General features: G+C 37.5%; 1 protein-coding gene across 2 annotated transcripts; it reads left to right on the top strand.

Annotated features, from left to right (window-relative positions):
* On the top strand, positions 13,715-16,817 carry LOC109840547 (pentatricopeptide repeat-containing protein At3g24000, mitochondrial-like). Of its 2 annotated transcripts, XM_020409228.1 has the most exons (4): positions 14,272-14,370; positions 14,465-15,894; positions 16,310-16,527; positions 16,650-16,817. In XM_020409228.1, the coding sequence occupies exon 2, from the start codon at positions 14,528-14,530 to the stop codon at positions 15,854-15,856; it is 1,329 nt and encodes a 442-aa protein (XP_020264817.1). In that variant the 5' UTR covers positions 14,272-14,370; positions 14,465-14,527; the 3' UTR covers positions 15,857-15,894; positions 16,310-16,527; positions 16,650-16,817. The 2 variants fall into 2 exon arrangements, with proteins under 2 accessions (XP_020264816.1, XP_020264817.1); XM_020409227.1 differs by having other exon boundaries at positions 13,715-15,894.

The raw sequence follows: 17,723 nt of genomic DNA, 5'->3' as shown, positions 1-17,723 counted from the left end.
CACTAGCATGATTTTCGACTATAAGAAATGTGGTGTGTATTGTTGTTCATTGTTGTATTATTTTAACTTAAAAGTGACGTCAAAGAAGGGAATATTAGTATAAAATCCGAAAATAAAAGGTCAGAAAATCAGGCATGAATGGGAGCAGTCGTGATTTCACTGTCCTAGAAGATTGAGGACACGCCTATAGCCCTGACGTAGTCGATCTTCTCTACCCTAGCGGTAAAAAACCCCGGCTCGGCCGGCCTTCATACTCGGATGAGAGTAGCAGAGCTTAAGCTCATATGAAGAACGTTGCCCAAAGAGAAAAGTAAAACTTTGCAAAAATATTAACAGAGGAAGAGAGGATAGAAGAGGCCAAAGAGGGCAAAAATAAAATATGGAGAAGTAACAAGAATGCGTGCGCGCATGCGTGTGTGTGTTATGCAAAGCCCACAAAACCCAAAACACTATTCAAAACCTAATAAGGGGTGAACCAATATAAACCCCTTACTATTCATCTTATTTTCCAATGTAGGACTATTCACAAAGGCAAAATTGCCTTTTCATGAACAACATAGCCAACAAAATGTTTCTTCCTTTATGTAACATTTACAGAGTAAAAAAAACTAAGCTTTTAACCATTCAATTTTCCAAGATTTCTTTCTCACATGATGATTAATACACCCGTTAAAAACTTTCATTAATCTTTTATATGGTATCATTGTATCAATATCAATAGAAGGTTTAGAAGCACATCAGGCAGTTTTGCGGCAAAGGATGAGTAATAGCTAATAAAATGGATCAAGTTTTGAATGGTTTAAATCATTAATCTTAATTTCTATTTTCTAAAATGTGATAGACAAAAAAAATTTCCTGAAACTTTTTAATTGTGGAAAATCTTTTAAATTGCAGTCATGTTGACAGCTTTTAGCATCACCGAAAGATTTATTTGGATGACATATTTATTCCAAAACAAAAGTTTAATTTCCATCTGGAAAATAGCTTCCGATGCAGATGTAGAGATGAAGCATGACTTTTGGAGTGGTATATACCTTTACATCATGTACTCATAAATGGTTGTTGCAAAATGAAGTATTGATAATAACCTTTACAAATCAACAAAATAATTAAACTTTTCAAACTGATCATCATGTTATATGCCATTCTTCTGATAAAAAACTATACTTCCTCTTGTCTAGTATTAGCATTGGGCTCTATATAGACTTTATTCCTTACTAGTTACTAAGCTCCAGGTTGTATAGCACTGAAGGTAGAGCCTTGTTTTACCTGAAATCGGTATTTTTTAAAGAAAAATTTCTCAATGACCCAAAATATGGGACCAATAGGGGGGACAAGTGAGGTGTCCCCCTCCTATTGGCCATCATAATAGGAGGGGGACACCTCACTTGTCCCCCCTATTGGTCCCTCACTGTAGCAAAGCTTTTTCTTAAACGATCATATTTATTACCAAAAAATAGAATAGATTAACAACTAATTTATTATCAGAATCAGGCCCTTTTCAAAGCTTTACTTAAATCTTCTCTCCCACATGTTTATAGCTCTACCCGGAGTTCCAGAAATTTAGAATCTTAATATTAGAGCAACTACAAGTTGCTTCCTTCAAATCTAAGGGCCTATTTAGCAACTCCTTTTACAGTGGGATTAGGTTTGGCCTGGTGTGATTCTAGTCTCATTTTTTTGAGGAAAAAATATTTGGCTAAAACTAAACGGGAACAAGATTTGCCTTTTTTTTTTCTAAGCTCGAAAACGCACTCCAAACTAGTTCTTTTGTGGAGGAGAAAAGTGTTCAACTAAAACTAAACTTGGCCAAGATTGACCTTGTTTTTCCTAGGCCAAAAAACACCCTCTAAGCTAGTTTTTTTGTGAACGAGGGTGTTGGTTTAGGGCGTGTTTGGTTCGCTAATATAAGCGTGGAAAACTAAAAAAACCCCTCCACGTCCTCTATTTAACCCTCCACGTCGGCTGAGCAGTTTCCCAACTTTTCATTTCTCCGCTTTGTTTCGCTAGGGCTAAATAGCGGAACGACAGCAGAAATCGCCGCCACCTTGACTTTTTTCCTCTCCCTCATTTCCCTCCCCATCGGAGTGAAATCGTCGAAAACCAGCGCCACGTCGGATTTTTGGTTTCGTCGTTGATTTCTTTCTTGCGCTATAGTTACCCCCTTTGCTCTCCTCCCGCCAGAAACTCCCGTCGCTATCTTTGCCCCTGTATTCGAAGAAATTGGGGGAGGGGGGTTCTGATTTTGTGCCGACGCGTTTCAGATCTGATCTTTCCGACTCTGTTGCTTCCAAAATCAAGGTAAAAATCCCTTTTTTTTTAATTTTTTGGATTTTTAGATTGATTTAGATCAATTTTGTGAGAAATTGGAGGAGGGGTATTTGATATTTGGGAGCCTGTTCAGATTTCCACGTTGTAGTTGATTATTTTTTGGAGATTTTAGTTTTATGTGCATGCTATCTGAATAGTTGGATTTGTATCTTGGAATATTTCTATCTGAATAGTTAGATTAATTATCAACTGGTTTGTTCTCACCTCCTCTTCATGTAGATCTGAGTTCTTATCTGAGTTCCCATCTCCTCTAACTGTATTTGATTTAGACGTAAGAAACTTTGATCAGAGTTCTTATCTGAGTTCCCATCTCCTCTAACTGTATTTGATTTAGACGTAAGAAACTTTGATCAATTCTGTACTTACACACATTGCCTGATGATGATGATGATATAGAAAAAAGAATACAGTTTGGATCCCGTGAATAATCTGTGATCTTTTTCTCATGTGTAGTTTAATGAAATGGGCTTAAACAGTATCAGTTGCATAACCTACTCAGATAGTTTGATACTCATTGATTAGGTGTCAGATGTTTCTTTGACTTATACTGAAACTTGTAAAGGATCCTAAATATATTGATGACATAGCATAGATCTATGGTATTCGGCAATAAAATCAAATGTTTCTTTGATTTATTCTAAAACTTGTGAAGGATCCTAAATATATTGATGACATATCACAGATCTCTATGGTATTCAGCAATAAAATCAAATGTATGACTGATGGGTTCACTATTTTTTATTTTTTATTTCCTATATGCTTCACATATATGTAGTAGTTTACCCAGTTTCTTATTTAGGATTTTAAAGTCCTAGATATGACTATGCTTGTAGCTGATGATCTGCAGATTCAAAATGTTACATGATATGCTAAACATTAGTTTAATGACAATGGAAACTATTGAAGACAATGGAAACTAGATCTTCAAATTTGCAAATTGACAGTCTTAAATTTGTTTAGTTTAATGACCTTAGAAGAAATGGTCTTTTTGTAAACAATATGCTCTTGTGTAATTGACAGTCTTAAATTTGTTTAGTTTAATTGACAGTCTTAAATAATATGCTCTTGTGTAAACATCACAACATTTAGTTTATCAAGTATTCAATTGTGGCATCACTAAATATAGAGCATGCTTTTTCGAATTTGCTTTTTCGAAATGGTTGTGAGCTTGGTTTTATATTGCTGGTTGTGAGCTTGATTGTGGAGCCTGGTTGTGAGCCTGTTCAGATTTTGTGGATACTGGTTGTTTGGAGGATGCATTTCTCTGTTTTGTATAGGTATGGAGATCCCTTTTGCTTTCCTTTCTTGGATTTCTTCCTTATTAAAATTATGAAATTCTTGAGAAACTGACAACTTTATTGAAGCAGTCCTTTCATGCACAAGTTAGTTCCTTCGTTCTAGCCTTAAAAGTTACTTTGATATTTTGGACTCATTTGTGCAAATTACAGTACAAGATAAGCAAGCTCATTTAGACAATGAGTTACTTTTGACAACCATTATCTCCTGCTGCCATCACTTTCCTCCTACTTTCGGCAATTTGTGCCTGCTTCATTTGGCGAAGAAATAGCCTAAACATTGGTCTCAGAAATGTTGAAATTTCAGGTACCAAAGCAGAACCCCTATTCCCCTTTTAATTTCGATTCATTTTCATACTTGTTACTGCATGGGTGATGAGCTTGATTAACTGAACCTGTTACTGTATGGTTGATGAGCTTGATAAATTGGACCTGTTACTGCATGGGTAATGAGCTCATTCATTTTTGAGAAATTTAAAAAATAGTTAAAGTAAATGAAATGGCAGCTGAGCCTGTTTACCATGCCTTTTTCTCTAACTGTTGTTTTTTGTGGATCCTGTTTGTGAGCCAGGTTGTGAGGATTTCACCAATCTCTTCATGATGTTATTTTTGTTACATATGATGTTATTTCACTTGCTTATAATAACACGTTGGTGACTATTTACTTTAGGCTATGATGATTGTCAAAATTTCTGAGATTAGCAACCTGCAATATCAATTGATATTGCACTGGATGGCTAACAATGATGATATTGACTAGATTCTGAGCCCATTTCACTAATTTTCTAAGTGAGTTTAGCAACCAGGAAATTTTATACATTTCCTATTCATTGTTGGTGCGCGATGGTGTTTCCTGGTTCATTTTGTGACTGGTTGGTGTATAATCTATTTACTTTTTTTGTATGGCTGGTTTTATATTCCTGGTTGGTGTATCATGTTCATTGTTGGGTTTTTGGTTGCTTTTGTGCTTGTTTGGAGGATGCTGGTGGGTGTATCTTGTGACTGGTTGTGGTTTGGTTTGCTGGTTGTGAGCTTGGTTTTATATTGTTGGTTGTGAGCTTGGTTGTGGAGCCTGGTTGTGAGCCTGTTCAGATTTTGTGGATACTGGTTGTTTGGAGGATGCATTTCTCTGTTTTGTACAGGTATGGAGATCCCTTTTGCTTTCCTTTCTTGGATTTCTTCCTTATTAAAATTATGAAATTCTTGAGAAACTGACAACTTTATTGAAGCAGTCCTTTCATGCACAAGTTAGTTCCTTCGTTCAGATTTCAGGTACCAAAGCAAAACCCCTCTTCCCATTTTATTTTCGATTCATTTTCATGATGTAATTATTAATATGTCATCATATATTTCTTTGCGCATTAAATCAGGTGAACTTTAAATCCTTTTACCACTTTCAAGTAAAAAATAATATTACTCAAGCACAGTTGCAATTCCCGAATACAGTTACTAGAATGTTAAGTTATTAACTATATATAATGCCATTTATGTTTGTGTTTTGTTTGGTTATGACTTGTGAGCACTTGCCGTGATGGTTGCATGATTGGGAAATTCTTGATAGGAAAATCAAGCACACATGTTCCAGAGAGTCACTAGGAGGAGAAGCTGAACGAAGATGCACGAGGGAAGCTGTATGTTATTGTTCTGATACTTGTTTTAAGATGTTATTTTCTCAGTGGGATGACTTGGAGCTCTTCCCTTCATTGCTGTAAATTTCTTTATGTTGGACTAATTGAAGTATGTTATTTGCCATAGCTGTAATCTGGCTTGAGAGCTTTTAATCGCTAATTGAAGTATGTTATTCGCTATATCTGTTAGTTGCTATTTGTGCTCGTCGTCGAGCTCCTGTGGCTGTTTTTGGTTACTATGATGATTCGAGCTTGTTTAGCTCTATGTTGTTGGGTGTTTGGTTGTTATTTATGACTATTCAGGTTGTTTATATGTTTTAATAGGTTTCAGTACATTTTTTGGGTAATTCAGGTATGTACTACGTAAATTTAGGAATAATCAGGTTATTACAGGATTCGTGTGATTTTTTCAATCTCAAACAGGAACATTTGAACTTTTATATGATTAAGATTACCTCATATTAAAAGCACAAAAAAATTTGTATATAGTGGGGGTAATCTTACCATGGTGACTATAAACACTTTTTCCTACAAACTTCAAAACCAACCAAACACAAGAAAAGTGGGAAATGTCATATTAACAAAAGTTTTCCTTTTTTTCCCTGTGAACCAAACACAAGAAAAGTAAATATATTGGTTTCCCACCATTTTTTATGTGCGAACCAAAGCGAAACAATCAATTTCTTGGAAAAGTATGGAAAACTAAAAACTTGTGTTTCTTTACATGGAATTGCATTTCCCTATATCTAGGAAACGAACCAAACAGCCCCTTATAGAAGAACAAGTATAGAAACCACGTAATGTGTTTACTTTTTTTTTTTTTTTGATAACCTAGCCCAGAATCAAACCTAAGATTATGGGAGTCATATTGGACTCTTGATGTAGAACACACTGCGGATATATTTATGGAGAGGTGGGAATGACACAAGCCCAAACGCGGACCCGTTCGAGGAAAATAACTTGCAACGAAGAACATGTCATATCTCTCAAACCGTAAGTCGGAATTGGACGAATTATATATGTAAATCACGTATTTTTCGAGACAGAGTCAACCAAACCCACCGTTGTTTGGTTTGCCACCGTCCATTTTGCCAAATTCCCACCAGATTGAGAGATATCAGCATTTTTGTCATTCTTTTTACTATTTAGATAATGTTTTAGAAGTCTGTTTTGATTAGGAAGTAAATCCAGTTTGATTCTAATTTGACCGATTTACTTCCCTAATCCTAGGAAGTATTTAAGAAGAGTTTTGCTATTTCTATTTTAGGTAAAGCTTGAGTCATAGTAGGAGTATTGTTTATTTTCTATTTAAGCAAAGTATTGTAAGCCCTAGATGTATACATTTTCATCAATAATTTTTTTTTATAATATTTTCTTCGTGGATTCGAAGTTCTTCATGGATACGAAGATCGTTCTTTGGGGATTCATAGAACACCCCTTGGTGGATTCCGAGGTTATTGTTGAGACAAACCCGGGGCCCAATAGAGCAGGGTCGCAGCAATAGTAGAGCAAAAGTAGAGATAAAAATTGGACACACAGATTTACGTGGCTCGGTACTTGATTGCCTACGTCCACAGGCAAGGATTGAAGAATCCACTATAAGGAGAAAAACTCTGGAGTTACAAACTCTCTCTCTTTTCAAGGAGAAACTCTCTCTATTTTTTCTCTCTCACTCTTCTATATAAGAAGTTATTTCTGGGATGAGATTTCTATAAGAGATTTGGAGCCTATTTATAGGATTTTGAAAAACACTATGCATAATAAAATAATAATAAATTACTATGCTGTGGGGCCCACCCTTTTGTTTTCTTTTCCTCTTTTCAACATTTGTGGCTGTGCACTTTCGGTGCTGTGGCTGCTGCTTCTTTCGGTGGGTTTGGAATATTAGGCGCCTGACAATCTCTCACTTGAAGATTTGATTGAGCATCAATCATATCTTCACATCATTTTTTCTATCTCGCCATCTTCATGTTTCTTACGTCTCCAACAGACCACAAGAGGATCGACACCAAGTAAATTTGTCATATGGACTGCTTTTGTCAAAAAATCTGCTAGGTTGTCCTTGGTGTGAATTTTCTGCATATCCACTATTCCTTCTTCCACTTTCTCACGAACGAAGTGATACTGAACTCGAATGTGCTTGGTCTTTGAATAAAAGGCTGGATTTCTTACCAAATGCAAAGCACTCTGACTGTCACAAAATAGAGCAATCTTCTTTTGTTCATGGTCGAGTTCCTCCAGCACCATCTTCAACCACATCGCTTCTTTACTAGCTTGTGTAGCTGCTACATACTCTGCTTCTGTTGTTGAAGTAGCCACAACTGACTGTAGTTTTGAAACCCAGCTTACAGCTCCGCCAGCAAGTGCAAACACATAGCCTGTGGTGGATTTGCTATTATCAGAATCACCTGCATAATCAAAATCAACATATCCATTGACAATAAAATCAGATCCTCCATAACATAATGCAACATTTGAGGTTCCTTGAATGTATCTTAGAACCCTCTTTACAACATTCCAATGCTCTTTACCAGGATTCGTCATGTATCGACTAACCACTCTCACTGCTTATGCAATGTCTGGTCTTGTACAAATCATCGCGAACATTAAGCTTCCCACTGCTGATGCATACGGTACTCGAGACATCTCCATCATCTCTTCTTCACTGCTAGGACTCATACTGGAGGATAACTTGAAATTAATAGGAAGTGGGGTAGAAATTGACTTACAATCTTGCATGTTAAAGCGTCGCAAGATTTTCTTCAAATAGTTCTTCTGAGAAAGCCAAATCTTCCTATTAATTCTGTCTCGGTAAATTTGCATCCCTAGAATCTTGTTTGCAGATCCTAAATCCTTCATTTCAAATTCCCTAGCCAACTGAGCCTTTAATTCTTTGATACGATCTTTGTTGGGGCCTGCAACCAGCATGTCGTCAACATACAACAATAAGATAACAAAGTTATTTTCACCAAACCTCTTGAAATATGCACAAGGGTCTGAATTAAGTCTGTTGTATCCAAGGCTCATGGTGAATGAATCAAATCTCTTGTACCAACACCTCGGCGCCTGCTTTAGACCGTACAGAGATTTGTTCAATCTGCAAACCAAGTTATCTTTTCCTTTTTCTTCAAAACCTTCTGGTTAGAGCATGTAAATTTATTCTTCAAGATCTCCATGAAGAAATGTTGTTTTCACATCTAGCTGCTCTAGATGTAAGACAAATATAGCGCTCATAGCTAGGACTATTCGGATTGTTGTTAGTCGAACTACAGGAGAAAATATTTCATTAAAATCAATACCTTCTTTCTGAGCATATCCTTTTACCACCAATCTAGCACGATATCGCTCCACCTGATCATCGCTGTTTCGCTTGATCTTGTAGACCCATTTGTTTCCAATGGTCTTTCTTCCTTGTGGCAGTGACACAAGTTCCCAAGTCTTGTTCTTATGGAGAGCTTTAATTTCTTCTTGCATTGCTGTCATCCACAAAGATGCATCTGCGCCATTTATAGCTTTATGAAAAGTTGATGGCTCTCCATCTTCTGTTAGAAGACAGTATGTAACATTACTCTTCGTAATATACTCTGAGTGCCAAGTCGGTGGTCTTCTCTCACGAGTTGACCTTCGAACTTCTGGAGCCTCGGACTCGACCGGTTCTTGTACATCATGCTCCGGTGTTGCTTCAGAAGAATTCAGATTATCTTCTACCTGAACAGCTACAGTCTCTGAGTCCTTCCTCGAACTGCTTTCTTTTTCTTCACTTTGTAGTTGGTTCTCTATAAAGATAACATCTCTGCTGAAGATAACCTTGCGGGCAGTGGGATCCCACAGGCGATACCCCTTTCTCGAATATGCATTTTCTGGATTTTGAATCCAGCTTTGTAATTTCTTGGGCATTGTACATTACGTACACTGGACATCCAAATATATGGAGGTTGGAATAATCAGCTGGCTTGCCAGTCCACATCTCCATTGGCGTCTTCAATTGTATTGCAGTTGATGGAGATCGATTCACCACATAACAAGCGGTTTTTACTGCTTCCGCCCAAAAGACTTTTTCCAGATTTGCAGTTGCTAACATAGCTCTTATTCTTTCCAACAGAGTTCTGTTCATCCGCTCCGCCACTCCATTTTGTTGTGGAGTATAAGCCGTACTGAATTGTCTTTTGATGCCTTCTTGCTTGCAGAATGCTAGGAATTCACCATCTGTGTATTCTCCTCCATTATCTGACCTCAAGCACTTGATCTTCTTCTCAGATTCAAGCTCGACCCGCGCTTTGTAGGCTTTAAAGACTGAGAACACATCCGCCTTCTTCTTGATAGGATACACCCAACATCTCCTGGAGTAATCATCAATAAAGGACACAAAGTATTTTGCTCCTCCTAAGGATGTAACTGGTGCTTGCCATACATCAGAATGAACCAGTTCCAGAATAGCCTTGCTTCTAGAACTCGATGTGTTGAACTTCAGTCGATGCTGCTTCCTTGTAACACAATGCTCGCAGAATGGAAGAGCTACTGAATTAAGACCAGGAAACAGCTTCTGATCGGAGAGAACCTTCAAGCCTCGTTCTGACATGTGGCCTAGCTTGCGATGCCACATCATGGTTTGTTCTTCTCCACGGCTGGTTGATACCACACATGAATCAGCTTCTTGCATGGTTTCTCCCTTGAACATGTACAGATTTGCAGTTATCTTTTCTTCTTTTATCACCACAAGCGCCTCTCTAACAATCTTCATGATCCTATTTTCGATATGGGTCTTGCACCCGAGCTCATCTAATTATCCCAAAGATAATAGATTCTTCTTCAAGCCCTTTACATGTCGCACATCTTGAATGATGCGTATTGTACCATCAAACATTTTGATTTTGATAGTGCTAATACCAGAAATCTCCAAGACATGATCATTCCCCATGAATACAGATCCTCCTGAGATAGGTTCATATTTGTGAAACCATTCTCTCCGAGAGGACATGTGCCAAGAGGCTGCTGAATCCAGAAGCCAGACATCAGCAAACTTCTTTCTGTCTTCATCAACAGTGGTTGCTTCACTGAATAGAATTTTACCATCGTCTGATGTGCTGACAACGCATCCTTGAGATGTTGATGGCTCTGAAAACTTTTTCTCTCCACTCTTCTTATTGTGCCAACACTCCGATTTGACATGCCCTCTTTTGCCACAGTTGTAGCATTTGACATTCTTCTTACTTCTTGATTTGGATCTACCATGGGTATGACTCCCACTGGAGCCACGTTCCGTTGATCTTCCTCTCGTCACCAATAAGGCCTCCGCTTGTTGCGAACTTGCATTCTTGTCTTCCTTGTTCTTGCGTCGATTTTTTTCCTCCAGAACAGCGGCTGCAACATCGTCGAAGACTAGATTGTCCGTAAGGACGTTGTTTGTCAAGTTGATGATGAGTTGATCATACGAGTCAGGTAGACTCTGAAGTAGAAGTTCTGCACGTTCATTCGCACTAACTATATACCCTAATGTTGTGAGTTGGGAGAACAGTGTGTTTAGGGTGTTGATGTGGTCAGTCGTCGATGTAGATTCCGCCATCCTCAGAGTGTAAAGTCTCCTTTTTAAGAAGATTTTATTGTGCATGGATTTTTCCTCATATAGCTTTGTTAGAGTATCCCAAATCTCCTTTGCTGTCTTCTTCTCCTCTATGCTTGACAGCACCCCGTCTGCTAATGCCAGATGAAGATTTGCAATAGCATTTTTGTCCATCTTGTTCCACTTCTTATCATCTGTGATGTCGTCCGGCCTTGCAATGATGGCCGCCAGGCAATTATCTTTTCTCAAGATAGCCTTTATCTTCAACTTCTACAGTGAGAAATTACTCCCGTCGAATTTCTCGATCTTGAACTTCGTCGCCATTGCTTCTACCACGAACAGTAACTGTATTTATAAACAGTAACCATATTCGTAAATAGTACCGTACTTATGAATAGTACCGTATTTATGAACAGTGCCGTACTCGTGAATAGTACCCGTCACCTTCAAAGGGTAAGTGATAACCTAACTTATTTTCGCCGTACTCGTGAATAGTACCCGTCACCTTCAAAGGGTAAGTGATAACCTAACTTATTTTCTGATGTGGAGGATCCACCTTTGGTGGTACCCGTCACCTTCAAAGGGTAAGTGATAACCTAACTTATTTTCTGATGTGGAGGATCCACCTTTGGTGACAGCCACAGAGCATACGATAAGCAGATATATACAAGTATCCTAAGTTGGTTCTGATACCACTTGTTGGGACAAACCCGGAGCCCAATAGAGCAGGGTCGCAGCAATAGTAGAGTAAAAATAGAGATAAAAATTGGACACACAGATTTACGTGGTTAGGCACTTGATTGTCTACGTCCACGGGCAAGGGTAGAAGAATCCACTATAAGGAGAAAAACTCTGGAGTTACAAACTCTCTCTCTTTTCAAGGAGAAACTCTCTCTATTTTTTTTCTCTCTCACTCTTCTATATAAGAAGTTGTTTCTGGGATGAGATTTCTATAAGAGATTTGGAGCCTATTTATAGGATTATGAAAAACACTATGCATAATAAAATAATAATAAATTACTATGCTGTGGGGCCCGCCCTTTTGTTTTCATTTCCTCTTTTCAACATTTGTGGCTGTGCACTTTCGGTGTTGTGGCTGCTGCTTCTTTCGGTGGGTTTGGAATATTAGGCGCCTGACAGTTATCATTTCCGCGCTGCGTTATCCATCCCAACCATCTAGATCAATCATGGTGGATAGTCAGACCTATGTAATGCGTGTTAACTTTGAAAAGCAAAATAATAAGAAATTAGATGCGCGCTTTAATACTTTTTTAGAATGGTATATAGCAATTAGTATCTTTTTCAGAGGTAACACAAAATATCTATCTTCAGAGGTGACATATGCAAAAGACCCTATTAAGCAACGCAATGCAAACAAATTAAAAACAAGTGTTTCCTTTAATTTTCAACTTCCCGCATGCATATGAGAAGATGATTTATACGAATTCAATTAATAGATGTTATTATCCAGGTTGCTAAAGGTATATATATTCTCAAGTACGTAAAATTTTCTTTGTTTTTATTCTGGAATGAAAATAGGTCTCCTGCCAATATTAAGAAATAGTTTACTTTCTAAAAATTGAATTAGATGCCTAACATGGAATACAGGAGGAAATTCTGTCTTCTTATGATCATCTCCTCTGAGAATAAGATAAGATAAGATAAATCTAGTAAAGTCTTATTACGGATTCTAGCTAAGAGTAATAAATGGATCATATTTAACCATTAGTATCATCAGGCTAATTTGGTTCAATGTGGAAGGCCTGGAAATTTCACCAATATGGACCGATATATGTTAAATGATACGAAAATGTATAATGGATACACTTTGGTAATCCAAGAACTGAATTGATATTTTGTGGCTCATAGAACTCATAGGATGAATCTGATAATACAATAAGTCTTTTATTTCAAGGAAAACAAAAGAAAAAAGAATGTTGAGCCACAAAATTGAAATTTGAGAATCCTGAGGAACATTCTATTGCTTTGTCATTGCTCTCTTATTGAATTATACGTATTGTTTGTCTTCCTCGCTACTGAATTGCTTCAGCTTAAATTAGTTTATTTGATAATGCATTTGCAAAGAGGGGGGAAAAAGAAAATTTAATTTGCACTTATTCGATTTTCTTAACTAAGTTGTTTATTATTTGAATTTTTTTTTTTTCGTTATCAAATTCGCTCATGGTATGATTCAGACACGTGTTAAAAACTTTGAATTGTTCCCCACAGTATCAATAAGGGCACCATGATTAGCTGCGGAGAAGAAATGGAGCCTTAAAAGTGTCTCCTAATAATGCACTTCACAAGAAACGATTGCTAATAACTACTAATATGGATCAAATTTTGACGTGACCTAACATTCATCTTAATCATTATCTCCTAATGTGAAGTTTGAGATGGAAAAAAAAAAATTCTAGTATGTATTGAAAATCCATGAGATTGTATATTTGCATATTTTAGGATCACCAAAATTTGTATTTGTATGACATATTTGCTCCCGCTTTCTTTTATACCCCCATTTGAAGATGGACCGAGACTTCTCGAGTGACAAATATCAACCTTGATCCAAGTTATGCTATAGCATTCAAGACAAAGATTTGTCTTCAATCTGACTTAAAATTTGGACTCTATAACTAAGGCCCAAGCCCAAGGCTTTCTTGATCTGGGCCAGGCTAAATCAGCCCCTTTGGTATTTTCTTCAGTTCTGCCCTCCAAATACCAATTTGATAAATTCTTCTCTTCTCTTCTCTATCTATGAATTTGTACGTGGGTATGAGAAACGTCTAAATTGATAAAAGAGGGAATTTTTTAAGAAAGCATTTGTTGAGAGGAAATATGTGAATTTGAAAATTTGTCTCTTCATTAACCGTCGGGTGGGGGGGGGGGGGGGGGGCTATATTACTGTTTGATGATCTTGTATATGTTTCTTATGAGTTTTCTTCTATCTTGTCTAGTTTTGGAGAAGGAAAGAATGGAGTGCGGGGCATAATGTAGTTTCACTAAGAGTTGCCTATCATGTGCTCGACGTTTTGCTTCAATGAACTCTAGAATTGAACCGATCTCTGAATGAAATAGAGATTCAAAGTTTATGACTACAGATGCAAAGAGGAAAGCATTTAGTTCAAAAGAGTTTCACTTGTGCGATATCTTTGACCAGAATTTTTTCTTCGAGCTCCTCCAAAGCTCTATCTCTTGACACAGCATTCTCTCTAAGTTCCACCATAAGATACCACCTTAGCTCTGGACAGCCTAAACTTGCTCTCATCCATTTCTTACAATGGCAAAAGAGAGGCATTCGGCCTGACAAATTCACGATTCCGGTACTTATCAAGCTCTCACTGTCTCTAGAAGAGCCTCCACTCCATGGAGAGCAATTTCATTCTTTTGCTATCAAATTCAGCTACACTATTGACATCTTTGTTAGCACTAGTCTAGTGGAGATGTACTTCAAGCATGGAGACTTTGAGGCACCCCTTCGGTTATTCAGTGAGATCACCAACAAAGATGTAACTTTGTTTACCGTGATGATCTCAGAGTTTTCAAGAAATGGTTTAAGGTGTGAAGCAATGGGTTTCTTCTTTAAGATGTTAAATGAGAGAATTGAACCGAATAAGATAACTTTGACCACTATATTTTCTCTTTGTTCGCAGATAAAGAATCTTACTTTTGGGAAAGTCCTCCACGGGTTTGGTCTAAGAAGAGCTCTCATTATCATGGATGATTTGATACTTCAAACTTCAGTAGTAGACATGTATGCAAAATGTGAAAACTTGTGCTATGCAAAGAGGGTCTTTGATAGAATGAGAAAAAGGAATCTAGCGTCATGGAATTCTATCATTACTGCTTATTTTGCAAATGGAATGTTTCAAAATGCTCTTGAGCTGTTCAGAGATCTGCTGTTTGAAGGTTGGCAGCGGCCTAGATCTTCTATGCTCGCCCTAGTCCTAAATATATGTGGAGTAACGACTGACCTCAGAAAAGGAAAGGAACTACATGGCTATATACTCAAATGCAGCAGTCGTGAAATTAGTGAAATGGAAAAGCTTATAGAATTTAATGGTCTTATTGACATGTACATAAAGACTGGCAACATGACTTCTGCAATTCTAATCTTTGAGAGAATGCAAAAGAGGAATGTGGTGACTTGGACAATTATGATTTCAGGTTATGGCACCTATGGATTGAGTCAAAAAGCTCTGGATGCATTTGATGAGATGAGGAGTTTAGGTATTAAGCCAGATGGAGTCACCTTTATTTCTATTCTCTCAGCTTGCAGCCATAGTGGACTAGTTGATGAAGGTCGTGAAATTTTCCTTTCGATGAATCGTGACTATGACACTGTTCCAGAGATGAAACATTTTGTTTGCATGGTTGACTTATATGGGAGAGCAGGACGTGTTAACGAAGCATTGGATTTTATAAGCAGAATGCCAATTGAACCATCCAAGTTTGTTTGGGGAACACTTCTTTCTTGTTGTAGAAACCACAAGAACCTCAAATTGGGAGAGTTTGCAGCTAAAAAGGCATTAGAATTAGACCGATATGATGTTGGTAATTATATAATGCTGTCTCGGATTTATGCAGATGCCAAAAGATGGGATGATGTAGCCAAGGTGAGAATGGTGATGAAGGAGTTGGGACTAAAGGCAAACACTGCATACAGTTGGGTAGAGAAAAAGGGGAAAGTATATAAATTCTCCGTTGGGGATCGCTTGAAGGAGTTTTCAGTTAAGATGTATGATATTTTAAATAAGGCTGGATTTGAGCCGGATACTTCAAGCATAGGACATAATTTAGAGCACGAGGAGGCGAAAGTAAGTGATTTATGTGGTCACACTGAGAAAGTGGCTTTGGCTTTTGTATTGATGGGAGATGGCGGGGAGAAATTGATTAGGATCGGGAAGAATCTTCGAGTGTGTAAAGATTGCCATGAAGCTTTTAAGTTTGCATCAAAAGCTTATGGTAGAGAGATTATTTTGAAGGATCCAAATCTGTATCATCAGTTCTCTCAGGGATGTTGTTCTTGTAATGACTTTTGGTGAACATGGTGCTTTCTGTCTAAGGCATGCAATCAAGCAAGGTTGTATTTCTGTTTTTTTTTTTGAATATCCTTATTTTTGTGCTCATGTCAAACTGGGAGGGGATATAATGGAAAATAACTTACATTTTATTATTCTTTCTACAGTAATGAATCTTTCATGTTCTGGTCTGCATCCTATAAGCTATATACAGTAGTCTAATTTTATTCATGCCGTATATAAATGTGTTCATGGATTGGTAAAATGTTGTCACTATTGTTTCTCTTTCACAGTTCTCGTGAAGTAGTAGAGAATTTTAGTATGGAAGACATGCACCCATTCACAGAATTTTAACATGCAAAATATGCACCTTATTTATGCACGAGGATCATTTTTCTAAGTCAAATTACTTCATTTTATGCTACCCTAGACTCTTTTAGCTCTAAAATTTGTAAATTTATTATGTTTTCACGTTAGACTGGGAGAAGATTTGCAAATGCTCTCGAGGAAGATGAAAACGATATCTGGTAGAGTTTCGAATTGGAGGGCACATTCGCTAGAGTTTGTGACTCGATTGTTCGCAGGGTCAACAACTGTAACCTGAGAGAAGGAAGCAAATCCAAGCTTGCTCAAAAAAGTGAGAAGTAGGAAAAAGAGGAGCACAAGGTAGCAGACTCTTCCTCTGCCAAAATCAGGTAGCTAGATGTTCTAATGAGAAGTCCTTCAGCATATCCTCATTGTTTCACAATTAATGGGGCATGTGTAGCCTATGCAAGAAAGTTCAATTGGAGAAGTCACTTGAGAATTTTTTTTGCAGGCAAATGAAGGCTTGTCACGTGGCTGTAACGAACAATGCAAGAATTTTCGGTTTACTACTCACAAACTATATGGTAGCAATATTGTCATTGTGTTTTACTCATGTATCGGTGATCACTGAGCGGATATATTCAAATTTGTAACCAGTCTATTAATTTGTCGCAGCCACTTTGTAATACCCCAACCCTTGAGAGGGTGATGTGATTAGTATTGATAGATTTGATTAGAATACTCATACCATCAAGATGCATCTTCTTTTCGGGAACCTAACTCTTAGAAACTCCAAAGTTAAGTGTGCTTGGCCTGGAGAAATTCTAGGATGGGTGACCGCCTGGGAAGTTTTTCAGGGAGCGCGTGAGTGAGGACAAAACGTGCTGAAAAGACATGTGGTGGTTTGTGAGGTCAGTCCATCAGATCTAGTAGCGTACCGACTCCGGGATTCCGGGGCAGGGCGTTACACACTTTTTTACCACTACCATATAATGCTTCTAATTTCAATAATGCTTACATTGAAAGGTGCTCAGAGTTATGATTTTTCTTTGATTGCATATTACCCGAGGATGAATACTAATAGAATTGAACTGGTGATTCCTGGTTTGAGATGAGTTCAATTTTGTTAAACCAGTAGTTTAACTATTAATTGATTTTGAGTTAAAGTGTGGGAGCTCTATAGTTAAAATGAACAGTAATACCACCAAGTTTAGTTAAACTTGAAATGAAAGTGAGTTGGAGTTTCTAAATTGTAAAGCTTTATGTTCAAGTTTCCGCCAGGTTTTATTTCAAAATATGTACGTAAAGCTGCTTCAAAAATTTCACCTGTGCCTTTGTGTTGGGTGTAGTTCAGATTCTTTAATTCATTGAATATGCCATTAACAAAATCATTTCATTATATGCGATTCAAGTTTCCCATCATCTTAGGAATTTAAAGATCATTTTTCTAAATCGTAAACGTATGCTGTTTTGAAATAATTGATTCTTTCGAATATAAATGAGTACAACACTATAGAATTGAAATATGATTAGGGGTGGGCAATAGGACAAGTTGGCTCGTCCCGCGAGCCGCCTCGCGCGGGCT

Source organism: Asparagus officinalis, chromosome 5, assembly GCF_001876935.1.
Source record: "Asparagus officinalis chromosome 5, Aspof.V1, whole genome shotgun sequence".
Classification (NCBI taxonomy): domain Eukaryota; kingdom Viridiplantae; phylum Streptophyta; class Magnoliopsida; order Asparagales; family Asparagaceae; genus Asparagus; species Asparagus officinalis.
This window is presented reverse-complemented; position numbering and strand designations above follow the sequence as displayed.

Excerpts from the sequence above, each read along its gene's own strand:
- LOC109840547 (XM_020409227.1), top strand. The coding sequence starts at position 13,913 with ATGCAAAGAGGAAAGCATTTAGTTCAAAAGAGTTTCACTTGTGCGATA.